Source organism: Jatropha curcas, chromosome 1 (genome assembly GCF_041381405.1).
Source record: "Jatropha curcas cultivar XTBG-Jc1 chromosome 1, XTBG_Jcur_1.0, whole genome shotgun sequence".
Taxonomy (NCBI): domain Eukaryota; kingdom Viridiplantae; phylum Streptophyta; class Magnoliopsida; order Malpighiales; family Euphorbiaceae; genus Jatropha; species Jatropha curcas.
In genome coordinates this window covers 27,606,898-27,628,782 of record NC_143151.1, presented here as the reverse complement: position 1 = coordinate 27,628,782, position 21,885 = coordinate 27,606,898, and the positions used below count along the sequence as shown (strand labels likewise).

Below are 21,885 nucleotides of genomic sequence, written 5' to 3'. Positions count from 1 at the left end.
CTTTTATATGCAGAATGTTGTTTTGATGTACAATTAGAAAAACTTTTTATTAAAATAGATTTTTATATTTTTAATTTTTCAAATAAATATTTAATCAATTTAATGTTACTAGTTTTGAGCTTTTAATAAAATAATTTTATAAATTAAAATGTTTAATTTATCTAAGAATTGATGCTTGGTGGAAATCTTTAGACTAAATTATTAGGGTGAAATTTATAAGTCTTTTACTGAATTGATAATCTAATCCAAATGATTACTGGAATAGTATCCAAATCATGATTATGCACAAGAGCTGTCGTTTTTGAAAATTCTCACCCCCTCCTTTGCCGAACAGAAACGACACAATTAAAATTGAAAAGAAAAGTAAAACGGCAAAAGCGTATAAAATTAAGTCATGGTCCACAATGGCCAACTTTTAGCCCATTTAACGCGCTTAGACTTTTTGGCCGGAATATTTGATTTTCCCCACCCGTAACAAAAATCAGCAAACAACAGCAAAATTACAAATTCGAGTTCCACTCGCCAATCGCGCGCGTGATTTTATTCCGTATGCTAACCGTTGGATTGAACAATGTAAAATGATATGGTCCGTTGTGTTGTTTAAGCGGTTATGGTTGCTAACTTCGTGGATAACTAGCTAAAATGGCGGCATAATTAACGTGGGAAAGTAAACTAATTTGGTAAATAGATGGAAAGAGAAGCGCAATTGGGAAAATATAAAAAGGCCAAAAAACGCGAATCAGTGAAGGATTCGAGGATAGTTCGTCATTGCTTTTCTTTTGAATTGTCGCGGCGCCATTTGCAGGAATGGCGAATTTGGACAGGCAATCTTTTTATTTTGTAATTTGGTTATTAGTAATAATAAATAATAATATACTCCCCTATTATGTTAAATTTGAGCTTTTTTTTTACTTTCACAAATATTAAAAAAATAATTGAATCACTATAATTCTAAAATCAATAACTTAATTAATATTCATTTAATTGAAAATTTTAGTGCACATATATATATATTAAGAGAAAAAGAGGCTTTTATTCATTAAGCAAATATTTATTTTTACGAGCATAGACGAGACACTAATTAGAATTTTATTCTAAATTCGAATTGGAGTATAAATGTTTGCAACATATGCAATAGCATGAGCTGTAAAATTAACTTGTCTTTTAATCCAAGCAATACTAATATTGCTGCGTAGAGAACATAATGTAAATGTTACGACAAAAATAAAATTAAAATAAAATAATTAATGTTATTTTGAAATTTTGAAAGTATGATTTATTTAAAATTAAAAAATTAATAATTACCAAATTTAAGTCACCAATGGAGTAATATTTTTAGTACTTGTTTAAAATAAAAAAGACTTTAGTATTATGTTTTAAAAATAAATTTGTATGAATTAATATTTATATGGTTGGTTAAAATCAAATAATTTTAGTCGGATACTTGAAGGGGAGTGAGATATTTAAGCTTAATATAATTGGGGTAATTACTATTTGCTTTTTTTTTTTTTTTTTGAATATTGAAAAAGAAGAAAAAGCAACTAATAATTGCTCTTGATAAAAAAAAAAAAAAAAAAAAAAGCTAACGACTAATGAACAGTTGGATCCCAATGTGGATTTGTGGAATCCATCGTAATATTATGGTAAAAATTCTAATTCTGCTTTCTGGAAACTGGGGATTCGGTTCATATCAGTTAAAAACCAAACCATAAATATTTGAAAACCATGGGATAGTCAGCTCCTAACTTGACCAAACCAAATACTCACAAATCTCTCTCTTTCCAACTATATAAAGAATATTTATTATTATTATTTTTTAACAAAGAAAAAGAAAATATAAATCAATAAACAGAAAGAAGAAAAAAAAAAAAAGGAGAGAGAGATAAAGATAAGCCTAAGCCATTAGCTCCGCACCTGTTTCGCCCACGAACAAGCCTTCATTTCAGTGCCTCAACTAACTTTACACCTATCCTCTTCAGTTTTCTCCTTCCTTTCTTTTCTCTTCTTCTTCTTCTTTTACCAGGTAATTAATTATCCATTAAAAGTTTTTTAAAAAACAAGGAATTGTCTATTTTGTGCTTTTTCTGTATTTTTTTATGTTAATTTGGGTTTTCTAATTTCAATTTTATAGATTAATGGAGTACTGCATGGTGGCAAGAGCTTTGAAGCCAAGTTTACGCAGAGAATTGGCTTCCAAATCAACGCAGCAAGCCTTTTTTGAAGATTTTTTGTGTTCGAATTCAAATAACGGTGTCGTTTCGTGCGAAGATTTCTCTGTTGATTGTTTTTTTGACTTCTCTAATGGTGAATTCAAAGACAGTTATATTCAAGAGTTAGAAGAAGAAGAGGAAGGAGATGAAGAAGAGAAAGATTTTGTTTCTGTTTCTTCTCAAGAACGTGTAGATGATGATAATAATTCTAACTTCAGCAATTTTTCTGATTCATTCCTTACTAGTCAGCCTGTAAGTTCATGAAAAATCAAAATTTTCTCTTTTTTTTATTTTTTTAATTATTTTAAAATATGAAAATTCATGTTTTAACTCATTTATTTATTTAGGTTGAAGAATTGGCTGAGCTTGAATGGGTTTCTCAAATTGTTGATGATTCTTCATCAGAATTTCCACTTCTATACCCTTTGGAGACAGATAACCAGAACCATGTAATGAACCGGTTTCAGAAACCTCAACCACAACCCGAACCGGTTTATTCTAAACCTTCATGTCTTTTCCCTTCTAAAATCCCAGCCAAAGCAAGATCTAAACGGTCCAGACTTACCAGTCACACCTGGTCTGGGTCTTGTATCATAGACTCATCTTCCACTTTATCTTCTTCTTCTTCCACAACATCTTCAGTAGCTTCAACGCCTTTTGTTCTTACCAGCTCGGTTCCAACCATTGACTCGTTTCCAACTGAACCGCTAATAAAAAAACCAAAGAAAAAAGCGGTGGTTCAAACCATTGGTTTGACTAATTCGACTCAGTTCCAACGGCGGTGCAGTCATTGCCACGTTCAAAAAACACCGCAGTGGAGAACCGGTCCGCTAGGGGCCAAGACCCTGTGTAACGCGTGTGGGGTCCGGTATAAGTCGGGTCGGCTTTTTCCAGAGTATAGACCGGCTTGTAGCCCGACATTTTCAGAGGAGGTTCACTCCAATAGTCACCGGAAAGTGCTAGAAATTAGGAAGAGAAAGGAAATGACCGGACAGGATTCCGGGTTGAACCAGATGGTTCATAGTTTTTGAAGGGCTTAGTTGGTCAAGGGTCTGTTTGCAGATTGCAGGCTTTGTAACGGATTTAATTATAGGGTTTAGGTAATTTTCTAATTAGGAGGGAAGGGTTTTGTTTGTACTAGTATTTTATTTTTCATTTAGGTTTTTGTTGTTTTTTTTAGCCTGTTAATTAGTTTTTTTTTATTTCTTTTTGTAGGGTCTAATTATTTACATTTAGAAGTTAATTAGAATTTATTAATCTCTAATTGTTTATGTGGTTGGTAAATTTGTTTGACTTTTCATCATTATAACTTTTTAAAACTAAAATTTGAATTTTAAATTTAATAATTCATTGAACAATTCGTTCATCTTAAAGTGCTTACACAATTGATTTCTTGTTGAATGAGCAAACCATAACATCTAAGTATAATTATTTTCAAAAAATATTTGGAAATTTTATTTATGATTTTATGCAGACAGATTAAATTTATTAGAAAAAAACTGTTTTAAGTGATAATGTCAATGCTAGTATATAGGTTAAATTTTGTTAGAAAAAAGATTTGATTTATGATATAAATAATTTTTAATTAAATAGATATGAATGCCGATCATGTGGTAGTCTGATTAGTCTTCTCATTTGGAAGGTCTCGGGTTCGAGTCTTTTCGACCACAGTTGTTTTCACCAATTTGGTGAGTCAAGGAAGGGCCATCCGCTTTAAAACAATAATTTTCACATTTTTTATCAATCCAATAACTGTTTAATCGATTTAATTTTATAAATTGAAGTATTTAATAGATCAATTAAAGTATTTAATATATTAATTAAAATATTTAATAGATGTAATTTTATAAATTAAAGTATTTAATAAATCAAAGTAAAAGTTGATGCTATAAGGTTTTTCATAAAAAAAGGTACAAATGGTCAATTTACGTATTAAATTGAATTTCAAGTAAATAAGTTTACCTGGTCCATCTTTGTTAGATTATATGAATCGATCCAAACATACAATAAATAAACATTAATTATTAAAATGTGATTACAAACATTTTACATTTTTATAAACTTTTATTTTAGCCAATTCTAAGATTGATTACCACATAAATGTTTTACTAAATATCTATTAATCAAATGGTTTTAATATATAAATAAATATATTTGCAAGGAAAATTTGCAGAAAACATAAATTCATCCTTGGACTTTTTTATTTTAACCTTATGATGCTCTCAACTTTTACTTTGATCCATAAAACATTTCAATTTATAAAATTGCATCTATTAAACATTTTAATTTTTAAAATTATTTTATTAAATACTCCAACTTACAAAATTGGATCAATTAAGCACTCCTTAAAAAATTAAAATTTACAAAAATTATTATTCTAAAAGTCATACTAACTACATATCAAATCAATATTTTATAGATAAAAGCTAAAAAATATCAAAATTATTAATATTAAAAGGTGTGTAATATTACTAAAATTTATAAATTTAAGTGCATGATAGATTATCTGTAAAATTTGAAATATTATAAAATCAAAATTATAAAATTTGGAGGTGAATTTATATATTCTACCAACAAGTTTTAATGTTTGGTATTGGATATAGATGCAAGTAATGTGGCCATACCTACTAAAAAAATATCAGTGGCATTTTGATTTGAGACCACAACAAAGACTTTTTAAAATGGAGCAAGACATGATGATGTGGATAGCCAAGTGGAAGACTCACAAGCTGCGAAGTGGATGCTGACTAAGTGCATGCCCTAATGACCAAAGAAGCACCAAGTCAAGGGTCAAGGTCACTCTCTTCCATATAATAAAATTCAAACACAAGATATAAAACATTGGTACAATTACAAGTGGAGCTTGGCATTGGCCCCCTGACAATGTCGATGGATTAGACTCTTCTTTGTAACACTCAAAGAAATTTCAAAATCTTGTAATTTATTTGTTTCAAATGATATTAGTCATCCATGTTTGTTGATGAAATCTTTCAATGAATGCATTTCATTGAGATGCATGATGCTTCCCGGTCTATAAATATAAATTATTTTAGAATAATATTTTACTATAATATAAGTCATTTTCAAAATATAGATTATATAATTTATTAATAATAATATTAAAGATTACAAATACTTATGTGGACCAGGCATATAATTCTGCTACATAATAGTTAATAGAGTTCGATAATCTTTTAACAAAATAAAAAAATTCATATTTTTTTAAATAATGAAATTAAAAATTTTAAAAAATATCCATTTAGAGTTGATTTTAATAAAGGATATAAATCCTGTAGCAGTAATTAGTTCGTTAATTGATTTGAATGATAAAATAATAAATTCTCTAGATCTTCTATACATTGGTTACTTTTCTAAGTATTTGCAATATATAATGAATACAGATAAGTTTACGTCACTATGTGTCCATTTAAGATTCACACTGCAAACCAAAATTTAAAACCTCCAATTAAATAAAATCAAAACTCATATTTTTCTTTAGTAATAAACCCTCACAAAGAAGGGACAAAAAAAACTCTAAATATGGAGACGAAATAACAATAACAAAATAAAAAAAAAAGAATAGATCTATTATAAGGAAAAATATATATCTAAATTTATTAAAGTATAGAAGATAGGGGTTATCGTTAATAATCAGCTGTAGCTCCAAAATAAAACTAGGATAGAAGAATAAAAAGAAAAGAGAAAGAAGAGGGAGAAGGGTTTTAAGGTTAACGTTAATACTTCATCCAGTACCGGTACGTGTTAATGCTAGGTTTTACACCCTATTGTTAAAGCCAAAGTATCACCTAGTTTGGATCCATGCGACCTAGGCATGAGGCAACCAATTATCAATTTTGATTTTTGACTTCAATTTTGAACTTTGAACCTTAATTGTAATTTCTAATGTCAGATTTGTTGATCAGGATCAACTATTACTGACTTTGAGTAAGCCATTATCATTTGAATTTGGGTATAAACCAATTTTGGTGAGCCTTCATCAAAATCGATTTTACAAACTTCTTTTTATATTTTGAATCATGCATTTTTTTTATTTACGTTGTTGTATATATTTTATGCCTACATGTATGGAGATTGCTTTTTACTTGATAATGGTCCAATGACCACAACCCTTATCCTTAATTAGTTGAATAAGTTTACGATGGATCTTTATTTTGAATGGCTTAAATGATTTGGAAAATCAAATTACTGTTTATCTAAAAAACAACGATAACTTGTGAAAATAGTTATTATATTTAATAAATATAAAATTAATATTAGAAAAATATTACTTTTCGCTCCTTAAAATGCTAAAAAGGATTTATATTTTGGGGGCAACGGGAGTATAGTAATCTTTTCTCCTTTATAGGCAACATATAGGTTTGTTTGGATGTTGTGTTTCTCTTTTCTCATCCCTTTCTATGAATATTTTTGTTTTATGATTATTGCCTTTTGTCTTAGCATTATTTCCCAAAAATGGCATAAAGAGTTTTACATTGCACATTTAAAATGAAGCACAAAAATTAATTACGCATAGTAACCATGTGGAGGTTGGTCTAGCTTCTTTATCTATATATATAATCTTGAAGTAAAAAATATTTCAAAATGCTGATGTGACACTCTTTTTTTTCAACTTTCTATTTTCTTTTTGTTTTTATAAATTTTTGGACTTTTTTCTTTTTTTACTATGATTTAACTTTATTTCTAAAAATTTGATTGGTCATTAAAATATTTTTAAATTTAGAAATTATTTTTTATGATAATCATCAACATTTTTGAAATCTTTCTAAAATTTGAATAGCTATTAAAATATTTTTTAAATTTAAAAATTAATATTTTGTGATAATAATCAACATTTTTGAAATTTAATCTTATCTAACTATATATTTTCCTTCCATTGAATCTTAATTTTTAGTTTTCTTTTATTTTCTTTCTTTCCTTTCTTTGAATTCTAAATAAGAAAACTAGATTTTATTTATAGGTTTTCTTTTAATCTTTGACCTTCTTTTCTCATGATTTTTTTTTGAACTCTTCCTTTCTCATTATTTAATTTCTCATTTTTTCCTCTTCTGTTTCGCATTGGTCATTGCTTTTTTTTTTTTTTTTTCAATTTTGTGCTTTGGAGTCAATGTTTTTTTTATTTATTAATATTATTATCATTTCTTACTTATAAGGAATTTATATATATATATATATATATTTGTTTACATAAATTCTAAACTATAAATATATTATTGCCAATCTTATGAATATGGTTACATATACTATGACAAAAATTTAATTAAATTTATATATTTTTTTTATGTAGGAATTACGGATTTTGAGAGGTACTAAGAAACTAGAGGTGCAATGAGATGAAAATTTAAATATTGTACACGTCAATACAAGTAAATTATATGATTGTAATTGATGTATTTTTTTAAAAAATAAAATTTTCTATGTTTTGATAGGACTTTTATTTAGTTTAAAAATTGATATTTAATATAATAATTAATTATATTTTAACCATTAAATAATAAAAAATTAAAATTATTTTATAATATATTATCCACATTAAATTATTTGAATTATAACCATTTGTAAAATTATTTGGGATAAAAAACAATATCCAACTTGTTTATTATTATCTTAAACAAATTAACAACATTATAATTTTTAACAGGAGAATTTAACAAAGAATAAAATAGATATTATAATATATATTAAATATAATTTGTATATTACAAATATGGATTGTTTATAAATTATAAATTACAAACTATTAAAGTAACCAACGCAAAGCGCAGGCTTTCATCTAGTTTAAATCTAAATGCGGTTGGATATATTTTTTTCCAAAGTTTAATTTTCTCTTTCTCACTTAAATAATTCCAAATGTTTTCCTATGGACCATAAAAATTTAGTCAGTTTGAACCAGCACCAAACCGAAAGGTGCCTTTTTTTTTTTTTTTTTTTCCTACTCTCGCAGCAACAATAGGAATCAGGGAAAAAAAAAAGGATTAAATACAACTAAAAAATCCTTTTGAACTTTCAAGAAAAAAAAAAACTCTTTCTATTCAAATTTAGAAAATTATATAAAATATACGTGCATCATCTGATCATACAAATAATATTTAAATATTTAAATCCGGATTAAATACTCAATGAAAATAAATAGATTAAAGATATCTTTACTTAATTTATAATTAATAAAAAATTTATTTTTTCTCAAAAAAAAAAAAAATTGATATGGCAAAATTTGGAAGTTGTTATGTATCATTTCAAACATTTATAATATTCTAATTAGTAGTATAAAATTGAATTAATATAGCATATATTAGTTGGTTAGAATATAAGTAGTAAAATAATATAATATAAAAATATCTTTCATCAATAGTGTTAACAAAGTAATATTAAAAATTATAGGTAAATATCACTATATAATATAATTTTATTTTATTTTTCTTTATCCTCTTACTTGTTACACCTTGTCTTTATATAGAGGCAGAAAGTCACCGATCAGTGATCTGATTAGTCTTTCTATCTTGAGTCCTCTCCATTACAAACGTTGTTACCAATTTAGTGAATATAATTCAAAGGGTAGAGTTGGCCCTGTTGCATAGCCTACAATATTATTTTGATCCCCATGACAAAAAGTGTTAACAAATTGGGCGTGTAAGAATTTTGTTAGCAATTAATTGGAATTACCTTTCAATATATTTTCTAACGAAAACAATTTCCTTGAAAAAATATTTTATAAATTACTTGTTTTATTTTAATTTATAAAAATATTTAGAATTATAATAATTTCAAAATTTAAAAATTTACTATTAAAAATGAAAGTATCAAAAAATGATAAATGTGTAGTAGTGGTCGCATATAATCGGTGGTAATAGCCAGTGATTGACTATGATAATTATTAATAATTAAGCGTTTAAAAGGTTATAACAAAATTCTTCCTTTGTTTAGAAAAATATTTTCAATTGATTTATTTATCTGAGCTTCCTAAATATTTAAAACAATTATTTTCAGAAACAAATTTACCCTTGTTTGTAACAAATGAATTCCACAAAATTTTATGGAATTGATATAGAAATTCATATTTTTGTGTTTGGAATGAAAAAAAAAATGTTGATTTCAATTATAAGAATTCAATTTCATGGATTTGGATATGACTTTACCAAATTCCACAAAAATAGGTGGAATTTCTAAGTGAATTCCACAAAACTAAGGAATTTAACTTTTTATGATAAAATTACCCTTCTCTATCTACAAAGTCAATTTTACAATTTTATAATTTTTTTACTTATTTGAATTATTTACTTTATCAAACTTGACCAAAATTTATTTTTTTAGAAACATTTTTTCTTATTATTGTGTTTTTATTTTAATATTTTTTCATCTTTATTTTAATATTTTTTAGCATCTTTTACTATAGATAGAGAGATTCAAATTATATATCCATTTATCACTAAATTAAATTCCACAATTTTATTAATATTGTTTTTATTTTATGTATTTATTTTAATAAAAATATAAAAAATTATATAGGATAACATAAATATAATTGGTATTTATTATTTATTTTTGTGAAATTACTATTTGAATGATATTTTAGGAAATAAAAGCAAATCAAATTATAAATTTATTTTTTACATGTTTATGTGGAATTCAATTGAATTACATGTTTTAAATTAATCATACCAAACATGAAAATTCATTTATAAATAAATTTCATATGTTAAATTCATTTATACCAAAGGGAGTGGAAGTCTATAACCATTAACTCGCAATAAATTAAAAAAAAAAAAAAATCTCTAATCCATATTTAGAAAACAATATTTCATTTGGGTTTAACAAGCTCAGCCCTTTTATTTGGCCCAGGTACAATATGGAAAGTCTAGCCCAAGACTTTGACAGAAAGAATAAGTGGTGAGAACTTATAATATTTGAGTAATTCATTTAAAATACTTGAATTTTGCGGATAATATCAATTGCACTCTATTTTATCTTTAACCTTCACGACATTCCAATTTGAAAGCTTTGTAATAATTATATCCTAATTTAAAATTATAGTCTAAAAAATCATTAAAATAACTCAACCTCAAATTTAAAGACAAAATGAATCACAGATGGCAGAATCTGAATGAGTAATATAGCAAATGCTAAAACGTTAGAAAACAATATTTCATTTGGGTTTAATACGCTCAGCCCTTTTATTTGGCCCAAGTACAATATGGAAGTCTAGCCCAAAACTTTGACAGGAAGAATAAGTGGTGAGAACTTATAATATTTGAGTAATTCATTTAAAATACTCCAATTTGGAAGTTTTGTAATAATTATATCCTAATTTAAAATTATAATCTAAAAAATCAATAAACAATACAAATATGGGTGCCAATGAAGTAACCGAATCCCTAAATGAATGTAAGAATTCCATAATAGACGCGAAAGAGAACTATAGAAGTGTAACCCAACAGCATAAGCACCAAGAAGTGAAGATTTGAAGAGAATCCAAAAAAGAGATACGAAAGAATAATAATAGAAACAGTTACGTATAGATGCTTGTCGAGTCGACCGGTGACAAGTTGGTGGATGAAACTTATTGGATTGTTGTCACGAAACAAAGTAAGAATTGAAAAGCATCAGTATCGGTATTCCGAGTGCTGTAGCCATAGCCTCCGTATAGAGGCGGTGCATTTTGTTTTTAGGTTTGGAGTTGGGTTAGTTTAACCCTAGTGCTAGACATGGACCCATGTTTAAAATGTTTAGTGATTTTTTAGATAATAATTTTCAATTGGGATGTAATCATTACAGAACTTTTAAATTGGGATGTTCGAAGAATTAAAGTTAAAATGAATTATAATTGATATAATTTTAAAATTTAGAGCATTTTAAATGAATTTCTCGTAATATTTTTTATCCATGCATGCTTCAGAATTTTTTTAGTAAGTAACTACTAAATTTTTAATTAGTATATTTATTATAAAATTAAAGTTTAATTTATGCAATATTAATAGGATATTATATATATATATATTTACTGTCATTTTTAACTGCAATTAAAGGTGACGTTGATATAAGAAGTCCAAATCGAGGTAAAAAGACATTTCAACAAATATTTTGAGAAAATATAGCATCGAAAGTCTACATGGAACAAAAATTACACACAGACACATACTTTGAAATTAATTTACATTCTTACCATATATGTTAAAATAATATTTTAAATAAGTTAATTTTTTTTAATTAATTTCATATTTAATATTCCTATTGAGTTAATATTTCTAATCAAGTTAATAGTCCTAAAAAGTTAATTATTTTTCATTTATTGACCTAATTAAAAATCAGTTACAAATATTAAAATTCCTACTTGAGATTATATTCCTAATTAAATCAATATATTTCCTTTATTGGTATAATTAATTCAATCAAAGAAAGATATTTTAATTTGAATTGTTATCCTATCCAATTCAATTAAGGAATTATTCTTTTATCTTTTCAACAAATTAAATTAACATTTTTTTAAACAATAAAATTAAGCTTCTTAAAGATTTTTTTTGTCAATCATAAATTTGATGGGTTTTTTTTTTTTTTTTTTTAAATCTCAATATTTTCCTCTACAGTTATATATATATATTTCTTATCTCTAGTTATATATTTTTCAATTTTATTATTAGGTCGTATATATATTTATACTAGACTATGCCTTCATTTATTTTTTATTGTTATTGTTTTAATTGTTCCCCAGAGTCAAATAATACTCAAATACTCCATCTATCTAAAAATATAGGTCGTTCTCAAAATACAAGTTGTTTAAGATTTTTATAAAGAATTAAGAAATCAATTAACTTTTTTTAAATTATAATAAAGTCAAAGCTAATTTAATCAAATTACCCGTTATCTCAAGATAAAAAACAACATTAAAAAAATATAATTTATTATTTTAAAATATTCAAAATCACTTATTTTGGTAAAAAACAATCACCCCACTTGTATTTGGCAGTTAACTTGGCGAAGAAAGCAAGGAAACGTCTTAGACATACATATGGCAGTAACTTTGGTCACCTGTAATTACCAAAAAATGATAAATAAAAGCAAATAAGGCTTACTATAATTGGCCAAGAAAGAAAGGAAAGGGAATCAGGAAATTGTGATTAATTCGAATCAATCAATGAATCACAGATGGCAGAATCTGAATGAGTAATATAGCAAATGCGAAAACGTTAAAAAAAGAAAAAAGAAAAAAAAAAAGTAATCTCGAACGAGAGAGTTGAACGGAGTGAAAAGTGTTCGTGTGGACAAGAAAATCGAGTATTAATATTTATAGATAGAGAAAAACTTTTAAAAATATTTTCTCCTTAAAGACATCTGACGATATGATTAAAATTAAAGTTAATGCACAACAATTTTTTAAGTAATTTTTATCAATTTGACTAAATGCTATTTTTTATACCGTTCGGTAATATAGCGTTTGATTTGAACAAACTTTTAAATGTTAACGTAACATATAATCAAAAGTTATCCATATAATATTATTTTTTAGCGTTTTATAAAAGATTACTTTTATATATATATATATATATATATATATATATATATATATATATATATATATGCTCTCCATAGAAACAAATCAAGCTTTTTATGTAGAAATCCACTTATTTAAACCGCCAACTCATTGCCTATTTAACCTCACAAGCCACAGAGTCTATCTTATTAACCTCATAAAAAACATCCTTATCCTACAAATTCCTAGACTCCCTTACTATCTTTTCATCCTCTTCAACTCTCCAACCATGCTGTTCATTCTTCTAATTCTTCTATCTTTATTTGTTTCCATAATTTTCTTTCTTCGCTCTCACATGAAACACCAATATCCTCCGGGCCCAAAAGCGTATCCAATTGTCGGCAATATGAATATCATGGACCAACTGACCCACCGCGGGTTAGCGTGTCTAGCTAAGCAATACGGCGGCCTCTTCCACCTCCAAATGGGTGGGCTTCATTGTTTTGAGTGGGAATTGCCTAATGGAATGAAAAGCAGTGAGCTTGATATGAATGATTTGTTTGGACTTACTGCTCCAAGAGCCGTTAGACTTGTTGGTGTACCAAATTACAGGTTAACTTGTCCATTTTGAAGTGAAGAAGGAAAGGAATTTATAGAACTAAGAATGGGGATTAAATATTTGTGCTTTACGATCGTGGAGACATTAAAGGAGAACTAATAGGCTTCTGCTTACAGAGAAGCTATATCATTAAAGGAGATAATTGATGTGTTCAGAATACTGATTTTAGAAGAACTAAATTATCTCAAGAGGTCAAATCTCACATTTTTAATCATTCTAAACAAATTTAAAAGTTAAAGGGACATCGTGCTACCGACCAACAAATGAATTTTACATGGATGCATTCTAACATCATATACACGCGTAGGATCATTCTGAACGAACAGCCACTCAAAACTCTGGGTTTCGACAATATTTCAGGTAAAGGGAAAAACTTGCATGTACCATCAATGCTGGACCAAAGACAAATGGACTGAAACATCATGTGGATGGCTATAGGCTATAGCATGCAGTTACTTCAAATCACAGAAATATTCCTAAAGCACAAGAATCATTACTTTTGCCGTTGCATGATGGCACAAAGCCAAATCTATACTTAACTGTTAACTATGTGCGCATTGCCACTTTTTACAAACAAACTACTATCAAATAATGACATTATATTGTTTGATTTTATCAGGAAATAATTGCCCAAAAAGAATGAAATTGACAGTCCTACAGAAATTTAGCTATTAGTTACCAGAGTAACAAAAAATTACTGCAAGATGCGGAGAACAGCAATCCCGACTGCAGAGATTGAGACAAGGGTACCAACGCAGTATTTAATCACATCATACTTTGCCGCTTCCAACTGGGCTCTCACATCATACCTTGCCACTTCCAACTGGGCTCTCAATTCACTGTACAATTTCTCTATGTCACCCCGCAGTTTTTCAGTTTCATGTTGCAACACAGAAACATGATTCTCCTGCATTATGGATAATTCAGTAATAATTTATATAATAAGGCCCACTGTTTCAAGGATTTCTCGGAATGGACATGCAAGAAAAGTTTTTTGTTTGCTTTTAAATATACTTAAATTGAGAAACAGAGGAAAATATGCATGAAATGGATAAAATCAAGCATGAATTAAAACTACTTCAGCTTCAAATGGCATTCAGCATAAAATATCATGCTATAATGTTGCAACATATGGACATCATTTTCAATTCTAGAACCAATCTCATGTTTTAGAACAGAAGAGGATCTGAAATAATAAAGATCACCTAATAGGAAGGGTGGAATCACAAATAATGTCAAAGAGATAATCCAATCTATGCGGCCAAAATATCACCTTCAATATAATAACCCAACTTTGCACTATGTTCAATGAGTTTAGAGGGAGAGGTGTAAATTGGGGAAGTAATCAAGTACACAAAACCAAAGCTCAAAGTTGGATGTTCAGAAGACTTCGTATTTTGATCATGTTATGTGTTTGTCTAGCAGACATTTTCTAGTTCAATATTATTTTTGCTTGAGATCACAAGAAAGAGCTAGAAATATTCCAGTAGTTTATTGCAAATCTTCCAGTAGTTCGATATTAATGTTTCATGTGTTGAAGGCACATTGCTCTGTTATCATAATCTCATCTCACAACTGTAATGCAATCTTTGGTAATATCTATTAATTGATAAGACCGCAGAAACAACTCAATCTGCACTTTTCAGTGATAGACCCAGGAAATTAGAGAGGGCATCAGAGCCAAACCAAGCAGCTACCATTTGTGTTCTTCTGAATACATGTGAGCATCACTCCGTTAAAACCAAATTTTCTGATCCAGATCAATGCATTACAGTTAATTCAGTTCAGTTATTTTAATATTTGGTTTGGTTCAATTTGAATTTTTTTTTTTTTTAAAAAAAAAAAAAATCAGTTTTCAGTTCGGTTTTAAAATCCAGCTGATAGTTTTGGATGCAATGGACATCATAGAAATTTTCATATGAAATCAATGTCAAAGTTTTTTGAAAAACTGGAATAGCTAGACACAATGTTTTATGGGACCTGAAATCACTACTTGATGAAATGTAAGTGCCAGACAGAGAATATCATACCTTAAGGCGTGCATACCAAAATTTAATAACAAATTCCAAAACTAAGATAAATGGTCATATATAGGCCACAAGTAGAATGTAACAGTTTCTGCAAGTAAAAGTAATTTTCAAGATCTTAACCATCCCTAGTCTACATAGCCTCTTAGTAGCTGACACACTAGAATGCCCACAAAGTTGTGAAAGAATTCAATTTAAGGCTGAAAACTATCAGCCTTTTATTTTCGTAATTTGCAAACTTACGCAGACAAGTTGAAGCAAAACCACCACTTCACATTGGCAAGTGATCCGATTAGACTTCAGCAACCATGGCAAAGTCCAATCTCAACAGAATGTTGGCATCTAAAAGAAAACCCCGTTTTTATAAATATTCATGTGTTGTTTGAGGCCTTAGGTTTAACTGTCATGCAACAGGCAACATATGCTTCTAGCCAAAGCAAGATATGGGACAGAAGCCATCTATTTCCAACCAAGCATGACAAACCATCTTCAACTTTCTAGTCCGCCACCAATAGAACTATACTTGGCAAGTAAGTTAACAACTACATAATCATGTTCTCCATCCAATGCTAGGATGATAGTGACAGAGAAACACCAAGCAACACCTTGAGCTTTGTATGTCAAATAAAAACTAAGCAAGCAATAGAAAAGAAGGGATTCATCTCTATTCCTCTCTAATTTGTGGACAGTTCAAAATACAAAGACACGTTCATTCATAACTTCATGAGTAAGGAGATCTTTCGGGATCAAGAAATAGCGCAAACTCACTCAAATGGCTTAGGCATACACCAATTACCATTTGTGATTTGCCAAGTATTGAAGTGTTAAGATTCCACGGACTTCCAAAAGCATGTCAATTGGGAATAAAGTGTTAATAAGTCTACCATTTCAGGGTTGTACCATGGAAATCAATGCTAAGCATGAGTAGCCAAACAACCTAGAGAAGAAAAGTGAAGGACAAAGGATTTGGAATACGAAGGAGCACATGTTTTTAAGTTGTAGCATAACAAGGTGAAAGGGAGATTGCAGCCTCAAAAACAGAAAATATTAATAAACAACTGATATATATTTCCCTTATGGCAATATCTGAATTCCTTCTAAAGATGATTTTTAGACCTAAAATTAAGTTCCAATTTAACATACGTAATCTACATTGAAGTCCGAAAATTTGTGATTCAGACCAATCAATCACAAGTTTTAAAGAGATTTCAACTATAAATACTCTGTAATGCTAATTCAACATGATCTCCAACACTAGTAATAATCTAAACGAAAATAACCTAACATAGAAATCTAAAATCACTACATGCACAGTAATCTTAGGAAGAAATCAAAGTACCTGAGAACTTTTCATATAAGACTGGAACTCTGCCAACTTTGGTGCTTGTTCCATCACACTCTACAGAGTTAAAAACACATACAAACACAAACTATTGATTTCACAATAACAAAATCAAATAGCTTTCATGGAAAACCTAAAAATAAAATCTATACCAAAAAAAAAATCGAGTTCCTTACCTTCTGCATTTCTTCCTTGGAAACAAAAGAATGCTCATTTAACACTTCGGTGATAGCAGCGGTTATGACCTCTGACTGCTTCGATGGCACACCTTGCGCTTCCATAACCCTCACCTTTCCCAATTGAACCAAAAGAAAAAAAGCAAAGAACAATTATTTCAAACTTCTTGATTTCTGCAACTTTTCTCACCAACCAAACATAAATTTATCAAATAGGAAGGAACAGAAATTGAATTTTACCAAAGCCAATGTATCTACGAAAAAAGCACGATTTCCATTACGTTTAACGAGTTGGGATAAATGTCTGTACTCGACTCTGTTAGAAACAGAATTAGAAAATGAATTGATCGATAGTAACTTGGTGAAATAATCCGCCGAATCTGTCCCTAATTGAACAACGCGCTTACACATAGCCATTACTTAAATCCCGCACAAAATATCGCTTCGTTAACTGATCAAATAAGCACAATCAATCCGTAGAAGCAGAAATCAAGAAATCAAAGGATCTGTGATTTTTTGTGAAGTAAGCTTGTCGAGTCGACCAGTGACAAGTTGGTGGATGAAACTTATTGGATTGTTGTCACGAAACAAAGTAAGAATTAAAAAGCATCAGTATCGGTATTCCGAGTGCTGTAGCCATAGCCTCCATATAGAGGCGGTGCATTTTGTTTTTAGGTTTGGAGTTGGGTTAGTTTAACCCTAGTGCTAGACATGGACCCATGTTTAAAATGTTTATTGATTTTTTAGATAATAATTTTCAATTGGGATGTAATCATTACAGAACTTTTAAATTGGGGTGTTTGGAGATTTAAAGGTAAAATGAGGTATAATTGATATAATTTTAAAATTCAGAGTATTTTAAATGAATTTCTCGTAATATTTCTTATCCCATACGTGCTTGAGGATTTTTTTAGTAAGTAATTACTAAATTTTTAATTAGTATATTTATTATAAAATTAAATTTTAATTTATGCAATATTAATAGGATATTATATATATATATATTTACTGTCATTTTTAACTGCAATTAAGGGTGACGTTGATATAAGAAGTCCAAATCGAGGTAAAAAGACATTTCAACAAATATTTTGAGAAAATATAGCATCGAAAGTCTACATGGAACAAAAATTACACACAGACACATACTTTGAAATTAATTTACATTCTTACCATATATGTTAAAATAATATTTTAAATAAGTTAATTTTTTTTAATTAATTTCATATTTAATATTCCTATTGAGTTAATATTTCTAATCAAGTTAATAGTCCTAAAAAGTTAATTATTTTTCATTTATTGACCTAATTAAAAATCAGTTACAAATATTAAAATTCCTACTTGAGATTATATTCCTAATTAAATCAATATATTTCCTTTATTGGTATAATTAATTCAATCAAAGAAAGATATTTTAATTTGAATTGTTATCCTATCCAATTCAATTAAGGAATTATTCTTTTATCTTTTCAACAAATTAAATTAACATTTTTTTAAACAATAAAATTAAGCTTCTTAAAGATTTTTTTTGTCAATCATAAATTTGATGGGGTTTTTTTTTTTTTTTTTTTTTTAAATCTCAATATTTTCCTCTACAGTTATATATATATATATATATATTTCTTATCTCTAGTTATATATTTTTCAATTTTATTATTAGGTCGTATATATATTTATACTAGACTATGCCTTCATTTATTTTTTATTGTTATTGTTTTAATTGTTCCCCAGAGTCAAATAATACTCAAATACTCCATCTATCTAAAAATATAGGTCGTTCTCAAAATATACAAGTTGTTTAAGATTTTTATAAAGAATTAAGAAATCAATTAACTTTTTTTAAATTATAATAAAGTCAAAGCTAATTTAATCAAATTACCCGTTATCTCAAGATAAAAAACAACATTAAAAAAATATAATTTATTATTTTAAAATATTCAAAATCACTTATTTTGGTAAAAAACAATAACCCCACTTGTATTTGGCAGTTAACTTGGCGAAGAAAGCAAGGAAACGTCTTAGACATACATATGGCAGTAACTTTGGTCACCTGTAATTACCAAAAAATGATAAATAAAAGCAAATAAGGCTTACTATAATTGGCCAAGAAAGAAAGGAAAGGGAATCAGGAAATTGTGATTAATTCGAATCAATCAATGAATCACAGATGGCAGAATCTGAATGAGTAATATAGCAAATGCGAAAACGTTAAAAAAAGAAAAAAGAAAAAAAAAAAGTAATCTCGAACGAGAGAGTTGAACGGAGTGAAAAGTGTTCGTGTGGACAAGAAAATCGAGTATTAATATTTATAGATAGAGAAAAACTTTTAAAAATATTTTCTCCTTAAAGACATCTGACGATATGATTAAAATTAAAGTTAATGCACAATAATTTTTTAAGTAATTTTTATCAATTTGACTAAATGCTATTTTTTATACCGTTCGGTAATATAGCGTTTGATTTGAACAAACTTTTAAATGTTAACGTAACATATAATCAAAAGTTATCCATATAATATTATTTTTTAGCGTTTTATAAAAGATTACTTTTATATATATATATATATATATATGCTCTCCATAGAAACAAATCAAGCTTTTTATGTAGAAATCCACTTATTTAAACCGCCAACTCATTGCCTATTTAACCTCACAAGCCACAGAGTCTATCTTATTAACCTCATAAAAAACATCCTTATCCTACAAATTCCTAGACTCCCTTACTATCTTTTCATCCTCTTCAACTCTCCAACCATGCTCTTCATTCTTCTAATTCTTCTATCTTTATTTGTTTCCATAATTTTCTTTCTTCGCTCTCACATGAAACACCAATACCCTCCGGGCCCAAAAGGGTATCCAATTGTCGGCAATATGAATATCATGGACCAACTGACCCACCGCGGGTTAGCGAGTCTCGCTAAGCAATACGGCGGCCTCTTCCACCTCCAAATGGGTGGGCTTCATGTCGTTGCCGTATCGACACCCGACATGGCCCGAGAAGTCCTCCAAGCGCAAGATAGCGTCTTCTCCAACCGTCCGGCTAACGTCGCAATAACCTACTTGACTTATGATCGGGCCGACATGGCCTTTGCCAACTACGGCCCATTTTGGCGTCAAATGCGCAAAATATGTATTATGAAGCTCTTTAGTAGAAAACGGGCTGAGTCTTGGGCATCCGTAAGAGAGGAAGTAGGGTCCATGATCCAAACCGTGATGAAAAAAACCGGTTCGCCGGTTAATGTTGGTGAATTGGTTTTTGCATTAACGAGGAATATAACGTATAGGGCAGCTTTTGGATCATTTTCACATGAAGGTCAAGATGAGTTCATGAAAATCTTGCAGGAGTTTTCAAAACTGTTTGGAGCTTTTAATGTTGCGGATTTTTTTCCATGGTTGGGTTGGATTCATGCTCAAAAGTTCAATAAAAGGCTTTCTGTGGCACGAAAAGCTCTAGATGGGTTCATTGATTCGATAATTGATGAACATATAGAGAAGAAGAAGAAGAAGAAAAATGATGAAGATGAAGACGTAGAAGAAGACATGGTAGATGAATTAATGGCTTTCTACAGTGAAGATGTGAAAACTGGTTTTTCTGAGTCACAATCCACCCTAAGGCTCACTAGAGATAACATTAAAGCTCTCATAATGGTACAAAAATCTCTCTCTCCCTCTCTCTTTCTCTTTTGAGTTCTGGTATTGCAGTTAGTGATTTATATGAGCAAATGCTTTGCAATATAGAGATAATATTTTATTGTTTTCTTGAAGATATATAAACAAAGTCAAAATTATAATTCAATTATTAAATAAAAAAATAAAAGATAAAAAATATCTATAAAGTATATTCAATTATTAAATACGTAAATGAAAATAATGATATTTTATGATTTACACTTATAATTTTCTAGACGAAACACATAAGTATTATTTATCCATTTATACGTAAGTATTTAATTATTTACTCCTACAGGATGTGATGTTTGGTGGAACTGAAACGGTGGCATCAGCAATAGAATGGGCAATGGCAGAGCTAATGAATAGCCCACAAGAACTAAACAAACTACAACAAGAACTCACAGACGTAATTGGCCTGAAACGGATACTCCACGAATCGGATCTTGAAAACCTTACCTACCTTAAATGTGTCGTCAAAGAAACCCTCCGTCTCCACCCGCCCATTCCGCTGCTCCTCCATGAATCCGCCGCTGATTCCATCGTTGCCGGGTATAAAATTCCGGCAAAATCACGTATCATGATCAATGCATGGGCTATCGGGCGTGACCCAAATGCATGGGACGATCCGGATAAGTTTAAACCTAGTAGGTTTTTGGAAAACGGGTCGCCAGATTTTAAGGGAAGTAATTTTGAGTTCATTCCATTTGGGTCGGGTCGGAGGTCATGTCCGGGTCTGCAACTGGGGTTGTATGCATTGGAGTTGACTGTGGGTTACTTGGTTCATTGTTTTGAGTGGGAATTGCCTAATGGAATGAAAAGCAGTGAGCTTGATATGAATGATTTGTTTGGACTTACTGCTCCAAGAGCTGTTAGACTTGTTGGTGTACCAAATTACAGGTTACATTGTCCATTTTGAAGTGAAGAAGGAAGAGAATTTATGGAACTAAGAATGGCGACCAAATATTTGTGCTTTACGATCGAGGAGACATTAAAGGAGAGCTAATAGGCTTCTACTTACAGAGAAGCTATATCATTAAAGGAGATTATTGATGTGTTCAGAATACTGATTGGAGATTATTTTAACGTTAATATTTTAGTCTTTTCGTTCAAAATACCTTCTGTTGACTGTCAATGGAAGAAAAATTAATCTCTAAATTATAGCTAAACTACTATGAGGTTCTTCACATATTATTTCTATTAATAATTGGTCTCAATAATACTGATCTTACTGGTAGAATTCGTCAGAGAATGTAGTTCACTTGTCCCTTTTTTTATCCCCTTCCTGAAAGCTCTGCTCTCCACTTACTGAGGTTGTTCCCTAACGTGTCTTACCATTTGATGAGGCACTACCGCACTAGTA

General features: G+C 29.0%; 3 protein-coding genes across 3 annotated transcripts; 2 read left to right on the top strand and 1 right to left on the bottom strand.

The window, feature by feature from the left end:
* The first annotated feature begins 1,818 nt into the window (after nt 1-1,818).
* LOC149499288 (GATA transcription factor 5-like) lies at nt 1,819-3,481 on the top strand. The gene is made up of 3 exons (XM_089719985.1): nt 1,819-2,023; nt 2,132-2,462; nt 2,558-3,481. Exons 2-3 carry the CDS (start codon nt 2,136-2,138, stop codon nt 3,239-3,241), a joined length of 1,011 nt encoding a protein of 336 aa, XP_089576111.1. The 5' UTR covers nt 1,819-2,023; nt 2,132-2,135; the 3' UTR covers nt 3,242-3,481.
* Nucleotides 3,482-13,764: 10,283 nt separating this feature from the next.
* On the bottom strand, nt 13,765-17,557 carry LOC149499287 (uncharacterized). Its single transcript, XM_089719984.1, has 4 exons — nt 17,098-17,557; nt 16,858-16,971; nt 16,679-16,738; nt 13,765-14,219 (listed from the first exon to the last, which is right to left on the bottom strand). Exons 1-4 carry the CDS (start codon nt 17,272-17,274, stop codon nt 14,007-14,009), a joined length of 564 nt encoding a protein of 187 aa, XP_089576110.1. The 5' UTR covers nt 17,275-17,557; the 3' UTR covers nt 13,765-14,006.
* Nucleotides 17,558-19,488: 1,931 nt separating this feature from the next.
* Nucleotides 19,489-21,774, top strand: LOC149499286 (cytochrome P450 84A1-like). The gene is made up of 2 exons (XM_089719978.1): nt 19,489-20,501; nt 20,821-21,774. Exons 1-2 carry the CDS (start codon nt 19,608-19,610, stop codon nt 21,439-21,441), a joined length of 1,515 nt encoding a protein of 504 aa, XP_089576104.1. The 5' UTR covers nt 19,489-19,607; the 3' UTR covers nt 21,442-21,774.
* Nucleotides 21,775-21,885: the final 111 nt, after the last annotated feature.